Here is a 17310-nt window from a genome sequence, read left to right on the forward strand (position 1 = left end):
GCGCATTATGTGCATGTAAACGTAAGAGACGTGAATGCGTGCATGAAGTGAAGTAATGGATGCTTGACAAGATGCTGTGGAAGAGGGCACACACCCCAAGATATTAAATTGCTGTAATCGTTTTATTTTGTGTTATTTAATTTATGTGTTCATAGTTGTTGTCTTTCATGGAGTGAAGTAATGGATGCTTGATAAGATGCTGTGGGAGAGGGCACACACCCCAAGATATTAAATTGCTGTAATCGTTTTATTTTGTGTTATTTCATTTATATGTTCATAGTTGTTGTCTTGCAAAGTAATCATTATTTTTACTAAATATACCTGTAATTTGATTACATCTTTTTTTCTATAACGGAATACCTTTAAATTATTTTGTATCCTAATTGAATAATGCCAACAGGGTTGGGTAAGGTTACTTTAACTGGATTACTTTCAATTACTTTTGGATTACTCCAATACCAAATATGCTAATAAAATACAAAATAAACTAAATATGAATAAAATTACAAAATGTTGTGTAGGCTCGGGGAGTAACGGAATACATGGAACGGCAAAAATGATGTTGGCAAGCTGTTTGGATTTATTTTCATTTTGTTTCTGTCGCATTTGATGTTAGTTTTGCCGGAGATCAAAGCCAAGAGAGAAAGCTTACCACGTGTTGTGAGTCATTATTTTATTTATATTTAGTTTCTTTTGTCTTTTATCAGCATATTTGGTATTGGAGTAATCCAAAACTAATTTAAAGTAATCAAGTTAAAGTAACCCTACCCAACCCTGAATGCTAATACATGTTTTCTGTTATGGCCCAAGCCTGGTCGCCACCAATATCAGGTAATCATTGCTTGTCTCTGTTATGTTTTCTAAATGGCTTGACCCCAAAATGCAGAGATGTGAGCCAGGAGAAGTTTTACAGAGTCTATTCTAAGTACTGTAGAATACAGGTGCCGAAGGCATGGAGAGGGCCGGCTGGAAATAGAAAATCAATGGGACGGGAACTGAATCTGGGGAGACGAGAAACAACAGGTAAGAATGGAACTCATGGAAGGAACGTCTTGTTAAGAGCTGTGGTCCAAGGGAGCGGTTCCAAATACCGTGAGGACAGAATTCAGCAGCGGAGATCAAGCTTTTTTAGTCTGTTCAAGAACATAGCAGTCCCCACCAATCAAATGCCAAGATCAAGCCTACACCCTTGTTTTGGTGTTTTGTGTTTTCTGTTTCTCGATAACACCTTGTTCTATTTGGAATGCCATTTTGCAATAGATGAGTCATATTCCAGATTCAGAAGCAAAATCAGAGCAATATGAAGTTCCTAATTATACCATGCTTGGAAAAAAAACCCTGGCTTGGATAGTACCCAGATATGGAGAATGAGATCTTCGATTGTTTTGAATCCTAGAGACAAAATTGATATGAAGTATTTTGAATAAATGCAAGCTCTCAAGATTAAACAAGGCAAAAAAAATATATTATTATGCTAAAATGTATGCATGTTCTGGACACAAATTGTGGTGATTTTGTGGGCGTTTATTTCTGTGAATCATCAACTACAACAACACAATAAAGCAGGAAATTGCAAGTTTCTTTTAAAAGGTGAAAACAGCGTGTGACTTGTATAGAGAAGGTTAGCCAGTAGTATGTTTCCCTGTATGAGGCATAAGCAATGTAATGAGGCGTTTTTTTTTAATATTAAAACATTTTCCAACATGAAAAAAAAGCAGATAATGTAAAGTACATAAAACCAATGTGCTGCATGCTCTGCAAGTCTGCATGAGTACATTTAATTACCAAAGAAGAAATGTACTGTGTGTAGGCAGGGTTGGGTAGGGTTACTTTAACTTGATTACTTTCAATTACTTTAGGATTACTCCAATACCAAATATGCTAATAAAAGACAAAAGGAACTAAATATGAATACAATTACTAAATTATGTGCAGGCTTGGGGAGTAACGGAATACATTGAACGGCAAAAATGATGTTGGCAAGCTGTTTGGATTTATTTTCATTTTGTTTCTGTCGCATTTTATGTTAGTTTTGCCGGAGATGAAAGAGATCAAAGCCAGGAGAGAAAGCTTACCACGTTTTGTGAGTCATCATTTTATTCATATTTAGTCAAGTCAAGTCCTTTTTATTTGTATAGCCCTTAATCACAAATAGTCTCAAAGGGCTTCACAAGTTATTACGTATTTAGTTTCTTTTGTTTTTTATTAGCATATTTGGTATCGGAGTAATCCAAAAGTAATTGAAAGTAATCAAGTTAAAGTAACCCTACCCAACCCTGTGTGTAGGGAGATAAGTTGTTGGATGTAAAATATATCCAGAACAAGTGAGCAAAGCCTTTTTTCCCAACAAGATACAATAACAGTTAATATTTTGAAATAATAAGTATACAGTAAAGCATTACACATATTTGCCAATGAAGTGCATGTGATGGTCCAGTATAGGCATTTTTTTCTTCTTCCCATTATGTTTTTTGCTCATCAGAGATTAATGAGCTGCGATGTTTTCCGGTTTATCTCCGTAAAGTCATACAAACTAACTGACTTCAAATGAGACCAGAATACTTAAGCCGTATCTGTGTTCCTGGCCTCTGCTACTTTAACTACATTGTCCCTGTATGAAGTACGCTCTCCCACTCTTGCCATACGCTCCTGTTCTTTCTTCTCTTTCCTCAACAGCCTATAGTTGAGGCCCATGCCCATGAAGAGGAAGAAACTAGAGACTATGAGGATGATCCCACAGCCTTGGTATGTGTACTTGTAGTCGTGATAGACGTCTTTGAACTTCCCTGTAAATTGGAAAACACGGTTACTGATTAAATTACAATAGTCGGCGCAGCATAGTGCAGGGTGGAACCTCTAAAATTGAACATAACCAAAGTTGTGACATTTTAGAGTACAACAACCGTTTCAGAATATATCGGGAGTCGTGCGGCATTTGATGAAGCCGGGAAGTGTTATTTTTTTTCTGATATGGGTTGCCACAGTTTTGACCTCCAAGCTTTCAAGGCAATCGCAAATAACGATAAATTGTTTGTTGTTATGCTGTTAAAAGGCGGCATTTAAAAAAAATACGCAAACCCAGTATATAATGATAAATATCTGTTTGTGATTGTGTGAATTTAGTTCTGTCATTCATGGTCCGACCAATGTTACTTGTAATTTTCCACGGGTCTGAGCGTTCACACAAAGTCGGTGAGCAACGCTTGAAACAACAGTGAGCAACAACAATCCCAAGTGTGGCAACTAAGTCATTATCAAGCATGTCCAAAACTTGACATCACGTTACATTTTGCTGAGTTTCCGGCAATGCAAATTTTTTTTTCTCTTTTGAATGAATTGACTCATGTACAATTGCAAAGGTTGCAGGGCCTACAAACGTCATTTTTTTTTTTTACAATTCTTTCACAAGATCTCCATTTCTTTTTTTTCCTGGTATCTTTTGTCGCATAATACTAACATTTTTGGGGGCTTATTTAGTCGGTTAAACGATACAGAACTGTATTTAATTACATTTTTTTAGTGGAAGTTCAATGTTGGCAACAAGATTGACTTAAAATATTTGGAAATTATTTCAATGCAACGCAAACATTTTCTTCTTTTCCCTGTTTTTTTCTACTTTTTTAAAAATTCCTTTTAAAAAAAATCTTATCGTGTTTATTTTTTCCCAACTGTTACTTTTTTCTTGATTTTTTGTTCTCTATTTCCGTTTTCTTTTTATTTGTTTCTTTTTCTTTTTTCCGTCTTTTTTCAGAAAATTTTCTGCTCTTTTTTTCTCCTTTTCTCTCCTTTTGTTTCCTTTTTACCCAGCTCTTCACTACTTTTTCTTTTTGGTATTTTTATATTTTTTGTTCTATTGCCCCCCCCCTTCCTTTAAGTCATTTTGTGCATAATTTTATAATGTAAGCATAATATTTGGTCATGTAGGGATTAAAGAAGCAAAAACAACCTGAAGAGCCGTTCAGGACCCGAAAGAGCCGGTTCTTTTCAGTGAGCCGAGCTCAAGAAGCCGGTTCTCGAAAAACTCTTCTGACTTTGCTCAACTTCATACTTCTTCGACCTTGACTTCCAAATACCGCATTTAGAACAGAACGTCAGAGCAACCCTTGTATTTTTACCTTCATGCACTGTAACTTTGACTTAATTTGCTTCTTAATTAGCAATTTCGAGCCCTGATTTTTGTGAGCTGGCTAGATTTTCTTGTGCGCGGAAAAGCTTTGGGCAGTGCACAATTGGGTCTGACTCTTCATGGGAGTCACTGTTGTTGGATTATAGTTGCGTTTCCTTTTTTGGATATAGCAACTGGGGTTGCCATGTTTAAAGGAGGGTCTTGTGCTGTCTTCTGGGTATTGTATGTGAAAAAGTCCAACTTTTATTTGGTCTAAAATGCAGCAATAGATGAAGATCTGCCTATCTTTACAACATTTAATAGCCGTTACATACATGAACCATATGACTATAATTGTTAATTGAAGGCTTTTGAAATGTATTGCAGAACAAAAACAAATTGTTTTGGAACCCAAACAAGCCTCAGAAAACGCTGATAAAATCTTAAATCTATGGGCTTCATCGGGAATGGAAAAAACGAGTAAAACTCCATCCGTTAGCGAAACATTAAAATAATATAAAAACAATCTGCAAATCTTAGTGGTGAATCGCAGCAATACAAGGTTAGCATTTCATTTTCTAGGATGTTCACCCATTGAAGGTCAATTTCGTACATATCCTTTGCGATAAACAAAGGTTCACTGTAGTTGCGTCATTTAGTCTTACAAAATAAGGATTTGCTTTTCTTAATTATCAACCTTTTAGAATCAAATACATTTGTTAAACCAATCCTTCAATATCAACATTGTTCAGTGACTATTTTTTCCTTTTTTAAAGGGAAAATAACATAGTCTTCAACTTTGGAGGTTCCAGTGTAATGCTTAAGATTGAGTCTGTTACCTAGCAACGGGGGTCCCAGCAACACAGGGCCACACTCGATGATGGTGACCAGGCCAACGGCACTGGAGAAGCGTTGTGCTCCCACCAAGTCCATCAGGGTCTCGAACAAGACTGAGCTCAGCCAGCCGAACGCAAAGCCAAAAAACATGGCGTAAATAACAAAGCCTTTGTAGTCAACTGACATAGGGGCAAAGACATGACACACTCCGTTGTACAATACAGCAGCAGCAAAGAAGTACTGTATCCTTGGCCGAATCCATTTGGTGTTGGCCACAATGCCCATCGAGGGTCGGGCGACCATGTCGACGAATGCCAGGACAGACAACAGGAACGCTGCTTTTTCTTTAGGGATGTCTTTGCTTTTTGCAAAATTACTCAAGAAGACCAACGGCGCGAAAAGTCCAAGGAACATGACAATATTGCCTGAAATGTAAAGCAAAAAGCCCCGGTGCTTGAACAAAGAAAGGTCGAGGAAGCTGTTAATGAGTTGTGAACAGGTCCTGCGCTCCGAAGTTCTCTCCACTGGTTTGGGTTTCGGTCCTATAGGTCGCATGAGTGAACCGGCGACGCAACAGTTGAGCAGCAGCCCGCCCAGGATGAGGAAGCTTCCCCTCCAACCAAAGCGGTCGTAGAACCATGTGTTGAGAGGCGCCAGTGTGGAAAGAAAGACTGGACTACCAGCCATAGCAAGGCCGTTGGCAATTGGTCGCTTCTTGTAGAAGTATTTGCCAATCATAGTGAGCGCAGGGTTCAAGTTTAAGGACAATCCCATTCCTAAAACACAATCAATTTTAAAAATCAAACAGGCATAGTACAAATAACAACACTTTTTATGGTGAGCAAAACATGCGTTTATATGTGTCCTTATTTGAGTTATAATTGAAAATGTTTTTTTCTATTTATATATTCTCTACGGGTAAATTGTCTTGCTGCAGTCTTCCAACATTCCACAGCGTGCTACATAACGTTTATTTCATGCGAAAATGGCATTAACCTACTGAAAAAGAATGTTTATTTACTAGGAAAAGGATAAAACTGTTAATTCTGGAAAAAATAGTTGCACTTAATTGTTCCTTTTTTAAAAATCACCAATTAATTGGTATTGATACCACATAATGAGTTTTTTGAACCAATCTCTCGTTAGCGACTAATGAATCAAAACATTTTTTATGCGATAGTAGTCTTACTGTTTACAGATTTCTCATGCACTAATGGCCTCAACGACCCATTTGGCTAAAGGATCCATGAAGGGTGAACTATGCAATAATGCCCTTACCAAAATCTTAAACTTGTAAGAAACAATAAAAAAAATACTGGATTTCAAAATAATATCAGTTGTGACAGTGTCCTTACAGTACGTCAGTAGGCCATTATCGAATGCCAACAGTTAATTTATGAAATTTAGAAGATTCATAATTTCAAAATCAAAAAGTGAATAACAATAAGAATAACTGAGACGGTTTTCCTACCTCCCATGCATACAACAAAAACGTTTAACGAATATATTTTGCACAGTGGTAAACAAATATAAAAAGTATTTGAAATGTCTTTAAATTACACACGTTAACAGTGTGAGTGTACCATTCTGAAATGCTTATAATTCAATCCAAAATTGGTTTTTGCACATCATGACTTTTTCTAACTTCTCCTCGCATGTTTTCCTGAAAGCAAGGTTGGGAAAATATTTGACATTTTTAGAATATGTGCATGAGGTTTTATGAGGGAAGTACTGTTTCTACGACCACTTCCTCTGGAAGGACAGTTTCTTTTTAAAGGTTTGATTTGATTTTGGTATGGAATCATTCTCTATCACAAACATGCTTTTATGAGAGGTAGTTTAAGGGCATATGTAATAAAACTGTTTGGGTATTTTGTTATCGTCACAGAACACCAGATGGCAGAAGCGTGCATGATAAGAGACCAAACAGAACGGTACCTCCTACAACACCGATGCAAAAATAGAGTGCTTGCACAGAGTTGCAAAAAGAGGCAGCTACAAGGCCCAATCCTGACAGACATCCTCCCAGCATCATAACAGGTCGACTCCCATATTTGTTGACAAGAATACTGCTGATGGGGCCTGAAAATAAACAAACAGTACAGGACTGAAATGGTGTGAATGGATGTGAATGCAATTCATTTTTTGTCCAAAAGAGAGCGGCAGCAACCCATGTAAGGCCCAGCAAACCTAAGAACTTGAGCATCTTTTTTGTCTGTGGTGCACTGCAGAGGCTGTGTTTTTCATCCATTAATAATAAAATCTGTCAGAAAAACTGAGGAGCGTAACATAGTAATAATTTATTTGTCTTGGAGGTTCATACACAGTGACAGTTGTAATTTGTTTGTGGAATCTCCCTTGACTTTATATGAATTTGAAAGATGACTGGAAGTCCAAGGCTAGGTATTTTATTGTGTGAGATTGTGCATGGTAACTGTGAACACAATTTGTAGCAGTTCAATATGATCAAATCTGACACAAGGATCTTGTAACCAGGTGGTGTTTAAAAGAAGACATTTCTCCACAAGCGTTTGGTTTTGAGTCGTTTGAGGATTGTGTAAACTGTTGGTTGGAAAACCCCTGACTGGGCTCATAATACAATCCCTGACATGCCATTAGGCAATCCACACAATTCGGGTGTCCACAAATGATTTCTAATAGGCCTGTGTCTAGAGGCCTCAAAAAGAATATCGCCTACTTGCCAAATCCCCGCAATCCTCGCTCCATATAAACAGAAACTGACAGTTTTTGTTTAGCGGTTGTCCAAACTCATTTGCTAGCACTGTGGAGGACAAAGGCTCTTACATTGTAAGGCAGCCGCCTCTGAGCTATCAATGAGTTCTTTCCTGGTGAGTCTGCAGGGAGCGCTGCACAGGATAAGGAGGTTGGAGACTAACCGGTGTGGTGTATTATCAAAGTAATGGATCAAAAATAGAGGGAGGATAGGGGTGCACAATATTTGCTTAATGAACTGGTTCGGCTGACGTGTAGTGAATGCTCAGCGTGCAAAGTGTTGGCATGGCAGTGCCAGCAAACGCACTTCCTCGTTGTCAATTTCCGATGCGCCGCTCGCTGTCGTTTTAGTGTATTTACATCGAAGCATTGGCATCATTTGACGGCGTCACTCAGCCTCTCAGCGGAATGTGTGCTGTACGATAAGCAGATTGGATTCATTTATGTTTAACATCCTGCTTGCTGACATAATGAGGAATGAGGGATTAAAATGAACGTGCAGTTTCACTTGTGTTTGACATGAAATGAACTATTGTTGACTTAAATAGTGGAACTCACTCGTACGTAATTATGATGCAAAGCCATGCATACATTTTCGGGCCAAATTGTATATATTCACTCTTCTTGGAGCATGCCTGTCAAATGATATGTTTCCCCCATATTTTATATTTTTTTAATGATCATTTAAAATTGTGTACGCCACATAATTTTTTTTGTACTGGAAAAATAAAAGACTGATCTCATCTTGCCAATTTCGGCTCTAAACCAGATGGTTTTGGCAATGTCAATATGAATTGCTAATGAAGATGATGTCTCCGATATCCTGCACTGCTAAGCAACACTAAATTTACTGCAAGGAAATAGCTGATAATGATGCTGAAAGTATTCTTTGTGTTGTTTATTTGGTAAAAAAATAAACTTATGGACGAATAATTATCCTTTTTTTATTTCACAAAATCTACCTTGCTGTGAGTAAAGAGGTGCCGGATTGTGTTTCGAAGATTTATTATTGCTTTATACCAGGAATTGCTATCATTATTAAGGGGAGCAATTAGCTCGTCAGGTATTTTAAAGGGAAAACTACGATATGTTATATGGGCAAAGCCTAGTTTAAAAATGTCATTCTTTAAAATTATTATTGTGTTAAAAAGCAAAAGCATTTATGTTTTCCCTTTTCTGGGTAAGGCCCTTTGGAAAGTTGAGGGATAATGACATTGAGCTACATCTATATCATCATCCTTTAACACCAACTCTCAAAATGGCTGAACCCAGACAGTGAATATTGCTTAATTTGTATTCCCCAATTCTATTGCTTTTGAGTGATATTGAACTTATACTTCTTATTTTTGTGGGAGAAGGATGAGCCTGAATGTTGCACGGTGCAGGCGGTCTGAGCCTGGACCTGATGCATGCCCTCTTTAGAACAGGGGCCTCCAACCTTTTTCAAGCTGAGACCAACTTTTTATTCTTAACTAGCTCAAAGGGCACAGAGTTTGATGTGCATTTCTACTATAACAGCCTATTATGGTATAACTATGTTGTTACTATGTTGTAACCTGAGTCATTATTGTAAGAACGTTTAAATAGACTCAGTCATCAACTAACTCAAATGACTTCACTAGAAACTCACAGTGACCCAGCACTTCCGCTTTTCCCTGTGCCTGCGGGCACCACTTTGGAGACCCCTGATCTAGAACCTGCTGCATTGATCAAGATTTTAAGATGGGAAGATTGTCCGTCATTGCTGTCAACTGGACTTTTTGCATGATTTTAGTTATCATTTATATTCATGTTGACTGTGCATTGTCAGTTGATGCACTGGCAACATCTATTGCAGCCTGGTCATCCTGGAAGGGGGATTACCTCATGTGCGGCCCTTTCTCAATGTTTATTAATTCTCCTTATTCTGAATTTTTTTAATTGAGTTTTCCATTGCGCTCATGTGTGTTTCAGATCAGGGGATGATGGAATTGTGTGTTGTCCTTTGAGACTTTTTGTATATACAGATAAATGTGACTACTTGACTAGGGGCCCAGAAAACATAATATTGTTAGGTTCAGCATGATGTTTATCCTCCCTGTCAGGAAGATCATGCGGCGCAAACTAAAGCCCAATGATCACTTGCTCACATGATTTCATTTGTATCATCAAAATGGACCTACTTCTAAAGAAACATACCCAGGATGAGTGTGACTCCATCCAATGGGTCAAAGACTTCGCCAACTGGTCATGCTTGATAAACCTCAAAGACAATTTGAAGTCTTCAAAGCTGTGTTTACTTTAAGTCTATAAAGAAGTTTTAGCAAACTCGATTTGAGGCAGCAGTGGTCCAGTCTATCAAAACTAATGAGGGTTAGAATCTTATTGCAGAACTAAATGAATAAGGGAATTAAAGTTAGTTGTTGGAAGAACTTAATGGGTGCTTCCTGATCATGTAAAAGTACCCCTTGCCTTTAGGGCTGGGTTGCCTGAACCATAGCACAGAGGGGCTCCTGTGGCTAATTTTATTTAAAGTAACAGTTTGTATTATTTGACCACGGTATTGTGTAGTTAAACCAAAAATTAATGGGAAAAAAAACACACAAAGAGATTTTGGGTACCCGTAGCGGCAAGGCCCAGGAAGATCATGGCAGCCCTTTTTGGTCAGGCTTATGTTGTGTAAAATAAAAACAATTGTCTTGACCAATGCATGTTTTAAAAATGCATGTTTACATATACATTGATATATTTTGCTTATATAAATCAAAACATTTTTTTAATGAATATTTTTTTACCAGTAGGAGGCAAAAATGACCGTATTTTCCGCACTATAAGGCGCACCTAAAAGCCTTTATTTTTTTCAAAAGCTGACCATGCGCCTTAAAATACAGTGCGCCTTATTTATGGATCAACATTAAGTTTTCCAACTAACTTGCAGCCGCCGACTAGATTTTTGCCCGAACGCCAAGTAGTACGCGTTGTATGCTGGGATTTATTTACCGGCGTTTCATTGGCTAACCAATGTGTCAATCATCATTTGAATCGATCACTATTGGCTAAAGTTCAGATGTCAAGGGGCGGATCCTTTTTATCATTTACAGGCTGGCATTGGCTTAAACAGCAAAACAAAGCCTGCAATTGGCCGAAAAAGATGTGTCAATCATCAGTTGAATTGATCACTATTGGCTAAAGTTATTCGGAGGTCAAGGGGCGGATCCTTTTTATCATTTACAGGCTGGCATTGGCTTAAACGGCAAAACAAAGCCTGCAATTGGCCGAAAAAGATGAATGCGTATAGCACGTGGCTGACGGCACACAGAAAGCATTTTTTTCTATTCTGTATTTGTAAATATTCTCCTGGATTTACTGCACTCACGGATATAAGAGGACATTGGCTGCACATTATTATGAACACAACGACTTCGGTGAGCTACTCCGGGTTTTATATTGTCCCTGTATCTTGTTTCAGACTGAACTCGATGTTTCTGTGATAAGCAGTGCAGATAATGGATGGAATGGAGTGTCTATTTTTAAATTCAACTCAATTCCAAGTGTTTATTGTCATATGCACAGTAAAGTTGCGAGCGAAAAAGAAAATAAACTAAGGAATGTGTGGCATTTCTTGAATCCCAAGACTTTAACCTTCCTAATGATGGAACGATGCATTTGAGTGACATCGTACGGACACCGCATCCGCACGTGTTCTCGACACGTATTTGCGTCTTTGCAAGCTTTGGGAATGTTAAGGGGGGAATAAGTTTGACTGAACTATCTGACTGTTTTGTCGATGTTCCCATTGTAGCACCTTATAATCCGGTGCGTCTTATGTATGTCAAAAATAGGACCAAAAACAATTTTTTCGGGGTGCGCCCTATAACGCGGTGCGCCTTATAGTGCGGAAAATACGGTAATATACACAGTCCGCTTGATTGTAGAATTGACTGTTACAATAGGTACATTAATTTAATATGATATGAATTTCACATAAATGATTCACGAGAAAATAACAGCTTTAAATCTTCCAGTTTATGATAGGTATAGTCGCTCCTTTTTGTTTCTGATTTTGCTTTTTTCGGTGGGCTTTAAAATCAAACATAAAGGTGAGATAGAAAGGGACAATCTTAAATGCTTAGCAAACCTATTGACAAAGAGGACATGTTTGCTTTGTGTATGGTCATTTCATTTAAAGACTGTCAAATCTGATTGATTCACATTTTAGATTGACCCAAAAGTGTCTAATGCTATAATCGTTAGATAAAATCCTATGTTTAAGTATGCTCTTACCTCCGCCGTATGTAACTGCTAACATGATGGAGGAGATCCAAGAGACTTGGCTGCTGGTCACGTTAAAAATGCTTTCAATCTCTTTAAAGAAGACAGTGATGGACTTTGGAAATGCATATGAAAAGCCTATGGAGATGAAGGCCCCAATCACCACCATCCATCCCCAGCCACCCTCTGGCGGCGTGTAACCAACGGGACCTCCAACGGCTGGTGCCATTTTGACCCGATTTCTTTTTCTCTCTGTGCTTCGAAACAGGAGTACGTCTGCAAAAAAAGAGCAAATTTAATAATTATCATCAAAATAATTGTTTTCGTCTTATTCGAAAGCAATTCCTCGATGCTGGTTGTTTTTCTGCAGACATGTTGGCCTTTGCAAACTGAATGCCACTTGAGCGATACTGGAAAGCATTACAAAAACAAACGATAGGAGTAATTTTCACGAGGACTCTCTCATTATGTTCTGTCTTGAAATTCCATCCATCTTTCCTTTCTTTGCACCGGTTATCCTCACTAAGGTCACTGGTGTTGCTAGAGCCTGTCCCAGCTGTTTTCGAGCAGTATGCAGGGGACAGGGGACACCCTGAACAGGTTAAAAGCCAGTCACAGGACACAAAGAAACGTACAACAATTCACTCGCTCATTCACACCGAGGGACAATTTGGAGCGACCATTTGACCATACATGTCTTTGAAATGTGGTGGTAAACAGAAGAGCCCGAAGGAAACCCATCCAGACACAAGGAGAACATGCTGTCTCTTCACGGAAAGGCCGGTAGCAGGAATTGAACCCTGGACCTTCGCACCATGGGGTTGTGTATTAACCACCCAGCTGCCGTCCTGTCGGTCTTGACAATAATTGACCAAAACAGCAATTTTAAGGTTGGAGTAAATGTTAGAAAAATATTTGTATTCTTTTTTTTTTATTCCACGGTATTGTATCCCTCAGTAGACCAATATTTGCAGAAAAAATATGAATAAGAAGATTACGCAGTGCAATAAAAAGTTTCCTTAATTGTTGAAAGTGCCCTAATATCACTATTACACTTTTAGCAAGTCTGAAGCAAATAAGAGGTATTCTGCTGACATTTTTTCAAGTGTTTTGAGTTAATAAAAAAAAAATCCACACACACAAAGAAAATCATCCATATAACATTTATAATAAAAATTACTTCAATTTTTATACAAGGCTTGGACAGCAATAATGCTAAAAAAAACATTCCACCCTACTCTCTGCACAAAAAAAGGAGGTGGCTATTAAAACAAAATAAAATATTCTACTTTGGAAAAGTTAATCCTTAAAATCTTTTTACTCATAGGAACAATATTGTCAAAGTAACAATCAATGGGCTGTTTCCAATATTCTCACTCTTACATACTTAAGTATACATAGAAACAATTATAAGACGTACTTTTGTTTTGCCTGTGATGAACTTAAAAAAAAGGAACAAAAACCCCAGTTATTAACCGTAGATATGATCAATCTACCCAAAGGTGACCACAGCACATTTGGTTATTCAACCTTAGAAGTTATAGCCAAAATGACAAAACTCTGGTGCCAATGAGTCTTTTGCCTAACGCGTCGCTTCGAACTAATATAACAAATTTCCACCACTGGGTGCTCTGAGTCAAAGCCGATCCAAACATGTTGCTAACTGGAGAACTGTGAGATTGAAGATGCTATTTAGGAGCTACCTTGGCCCTGCGTGAGCTACCACATGCTGGTCTCCAGGATTGTTGTTTAGGTTGTGATGAATATGAGTCTATGCACCAAGTCAAACATCTTACTGTGATGTTTACTTCGGGGAGGCTGCTCGGAGTGTGTATCGATCAAAGCATGGCGCACATGGAGTTGGGAAGACAATGATGTTCCGCTTCTTTGTAGCCCCCAACTCTGCGTATTGCACCTTTTCATTTAGATACTTTGGACATTATTTGGTTGACAAATACTCTTATAAAATATCGGTCTTATAAACATACTAAGTGGGTTGGTACTGCACAGTGAGGAGTAAATATTTAATGTGTAAAGAACTTTTGTTATTGAGCTGGGATTTTTGCTGCAGCTGTGCGACTGTAAATGTGCCTTCTGCATTGACCTAGAGAAGCAATAGTCGAGGTACTATCATATGTTCTCTTTTACAACATTCATACTCTCCCTAGATGTCACCTGGTACTAGTTATCACTCTAGCTATTCATTTTTGGGTGGATGCTGGCAACAAGTTGATACACAGAATATGTGTATCCTCTTCTGTATGATACGGGCATTGTCAGCTTGACACAGATATATTTTGGGAGAAGTAGATCTCTTACGGAGCAGTGAGCCATGTCTTTGCTGTGTAGCTGTAAACAAGGGCGAGCTCAAATAATATTCATTGTCTGGAAATAGTCTCTACACGCCCACTGTTCGGGGTCCCAAAAACGGCAATGTGCAGGAGGGATGTTTTGTGCTGTCATTTGAAGAATATAATTCACTATGGGGAAATGATGAATGAAAAACACAGTAAACACGGACAAGCTGCAAAAGCTGCAAAAGCATTGCGATATTGACAACAACAACAAAAATCCACTTTTTATGTAAAGGCTTAGATGGCACTGGAAACAAGGACACGTCTCAACATTGGTTTCAGAAAGTAATGCCCACTCAATTTTGTCGCAAAAAGAGACATAAATCTATGGTTCACATTGCATTGTTCTCAGACTACCACATGATACACAAAGAAATGTTGAAACTACACGGTAACACAAAATATATGCAATCAGCTAAACATGTAAAAACTTAGTACGGTATGAATTCATTGGTTTAAATTGTAATTGAGGGTGCAACATTTGCATTGCATTTACTTTTCCTAGTGTGAAAGGCAACGTGCTCAATTTTTAGTTAATTAGAATGTCATCCCCTGAAATGTCCCACAAAATGGTGCTCTATGTGCCAGTACTAGTTTAAACCAAGGGTTCAGATTGGAACGACATTTCGGGAATCTAAATAAAGCTCCAAAATGCATCTGTTTTCATCCCTCTTTGCATGAGGCATGTCAAGTGCAAATTAGCACACAGTTACTCAGGGCTCTAGTAACATCCAAAAGCTAATTTTTCTTCTGAAAATGAGTGTTTTTTGGCCATTTTTATTTTGCTTTTATTTGACTTGATTTACAAGAAGGATTAAGTCCGAATAAACTGTTTTTTGTAGCGGTGCGCAACCCACTTTATGTTAAAAAATCGGAAAAATAAAAAGTATAGGTTCAAAGCATCATCTTAAGAAAAAAAACAGCAATGCAAGTCTCACTGTAATGGATATCATTTCACCTAAATATATGGAATGCAATGGGCGGGGGTGTTATTAACCCCAGAAACTTAAAAGGTCTGAAAAGAAAAGTAGAAGGCTTTTGTAACTTTAAAAAACAAATAACAGTACAAGGCAGCTGGTGGGGGGCTCTGCGGAGACTCAGTGGGAATTCGCATTACTGCCAAAATGTATTTACTACTTGCTACTTCCTTGCCAGACACTGCTGACTTAATTGAAGTTTAATGTTGAGATAAAAGCTGCTGGATTGTGCCAATATTAAAAGTAGCCAATGTCACAAATACAACAGATCCTCCATAGAGGATGCTGTGTTTTATTTCTTGTGTATGATAACATTAGCTTAATGCACAATTCCCTCATCGGAGCTGTTGAAAAATCATTAGATGAACATGCAGCTTTGTGACGCTTGGAGCAGTTTTATTCATTTTCCCTGTGGCTGAGCTTTGGGCCTCTTGCGCGCCATGACTGCAAATCAAATGGTTTTGTCTCATTGAAAATAAATGAGTATTAAATATTTGCACAAGGCAATTATATCCTTATCTAATACTTGCGTGTGTTGTTTCAAGCCTGGCAAAGCGAGACATGTTTTACAAATGCTAATTCTGGTGGGGTTGTTCACAATTAGATTTGAAAGCGTTTTGAAAGCAAAAGCTGGCGAGTGATGTAATTGCGAAGTATCTTACCTTAGCGAGCAGGCACAATCAGATAAGTTCAGCAGGACACTTCAATGCAGATCATGAAGAAGATTCTTTGACTTTAGGTCAAAATAAAAACACTGAATATAACTAACTCCAAAATAAATCTGTCAGTTTCCATGCAATCCTACAGGAATAGACCTCGTGGACGGCAATTCTGTTTCAAACGTCATGTGTATTTTTCTTTTCTAGAAAAGTTTGGAGTTCATTAATGCCAAGGTGCAACTTGCACAGTCTGGCACAAGGGAGTTAGGTGGGTCAGCTCTTAATAGACATGGGAGGCTTAGTGCCACAACCTGACAATGCTTTCCCCACCCCTCTGTCATGTGCTGGGGGCCATACTCATTGACATCCGGGGCCTGTACCACATTTGACCTACGAGGATATCAAATCATGTCTGCTCTCTAAGAGATAAGATTCTTTATGTCACAGGCTTCCTTTATATACTGATTTATCCGACCCTGAATATTAGAAGTTGTGACCGTACAACAACATACAATTGTTAAAGGTCGTCATTTTTAACACTTCATAGGTTGCATCTGACCAGGCATTTCCTTCTTGTGTATGAATGCTTTGGAATAGGAAATCTTATCTACAGTACATGAAGCAAACCTTGTCTTTGTTTGGAGGGTTGGTGCCGCCAACCCATTTTGGATCAACTAAAATCACTTTAACACTTCTGAGAAAGTTCAGTGCACTAGGTGTTGGCGGTACCAAGTACATACAGGGTAATATCAATTGATACCAATCTAATACCTTTTGCTTGGAAATGTCAGGATCATTACATAACTGAACCCTCACACCCTTAAATTAGTTTACGATTAATATAAAAACAGCACAGGTATATTGGGCACTGAAAATATTCTGTTTTTATCAAATAGCTACAATGACAACATTAACAGAAAAAAAAATATATTACAAATGTTTCATAACAAAAGTTAAGACAGTTGAATCAAAATAATGCAGCAATGCAATGAAAATACAAATACTGTACAACAATATTGGCTTGACAACTATAATACCTGCCATTACATAATTGTCTTAAAATGAATGCTAAAGTACAAATACATCAAACACTACTAAATAAAAACCTTTAACAGTACAACAATAAAATATGTCTAGTACAACAACTGTTCTAGAATAATTTAAGAGAGTCAACCTTAAAAATCTGTAATGTAACAAAACGGTATAACAATGTTAACAAGACAATTATAATACCATCCATTGCACAATATATATAAAAAAATCTGTAGTACAAATAAAATGTTAAAACAATTTGCATAACCTTACAGCCCACTAACATCAGTATCATAGTGATAGTTGTACCGTATTTTCCGCACTATAAGGCGCACCGGGTTATAGGGCGCACCCCCAAAAAA

At 37.9% G+C, this 17310-nt stretch overlaps 1 protein-coding gene across 1 annotated transcript; it reads right to left on the reverse strand.

Moving 5' to 3' along the window:
• Window positions 1-1958: 1958 nt before the first annotated feature.
• On the reverse strand, window positions 1959-16026 carry slc16a1a (solute carrier family 16 member 1a). The gene is made up of 5 exons (XM_088337272.1): window positions 15920-16026; window positions 11939-12202; window positions 6881-7024; window positions 4945-5718; window positions 1959-2786 (listed from the first exon to the last, which is right to left on the reverse strand). The coding sequence occupies exons 2-5, from the start codon at window positions 12153-12155 to the stop codon at window positions 2563-2565; spliced, it is 1359 nt and encodes a 452-aa protein (XP_088193398.1). The 5' UTR covers window positions 12156-12202; window positions 15920-16026; the 3' UTR covers window positions 1959-2562.
• Window positions 16027-17310: the final 1284 nt, after the last annotated feature.

Source organism: Urocampus carinirostris, chromosome 6, assembly GCF_059441175.1.
Source record: "Urocampus carinirostris isolate Australia breed hairy pipefish chromosome 6, RoL_Ucar_1.0, whole genome shotgun sequence".
Lineage (NCBI taxonomy): Eukaryota > Metazoa > Chordata > Actinopteri > Syngnathiformes > Syngnathidae > Urocampus > Urocampus carinirostris.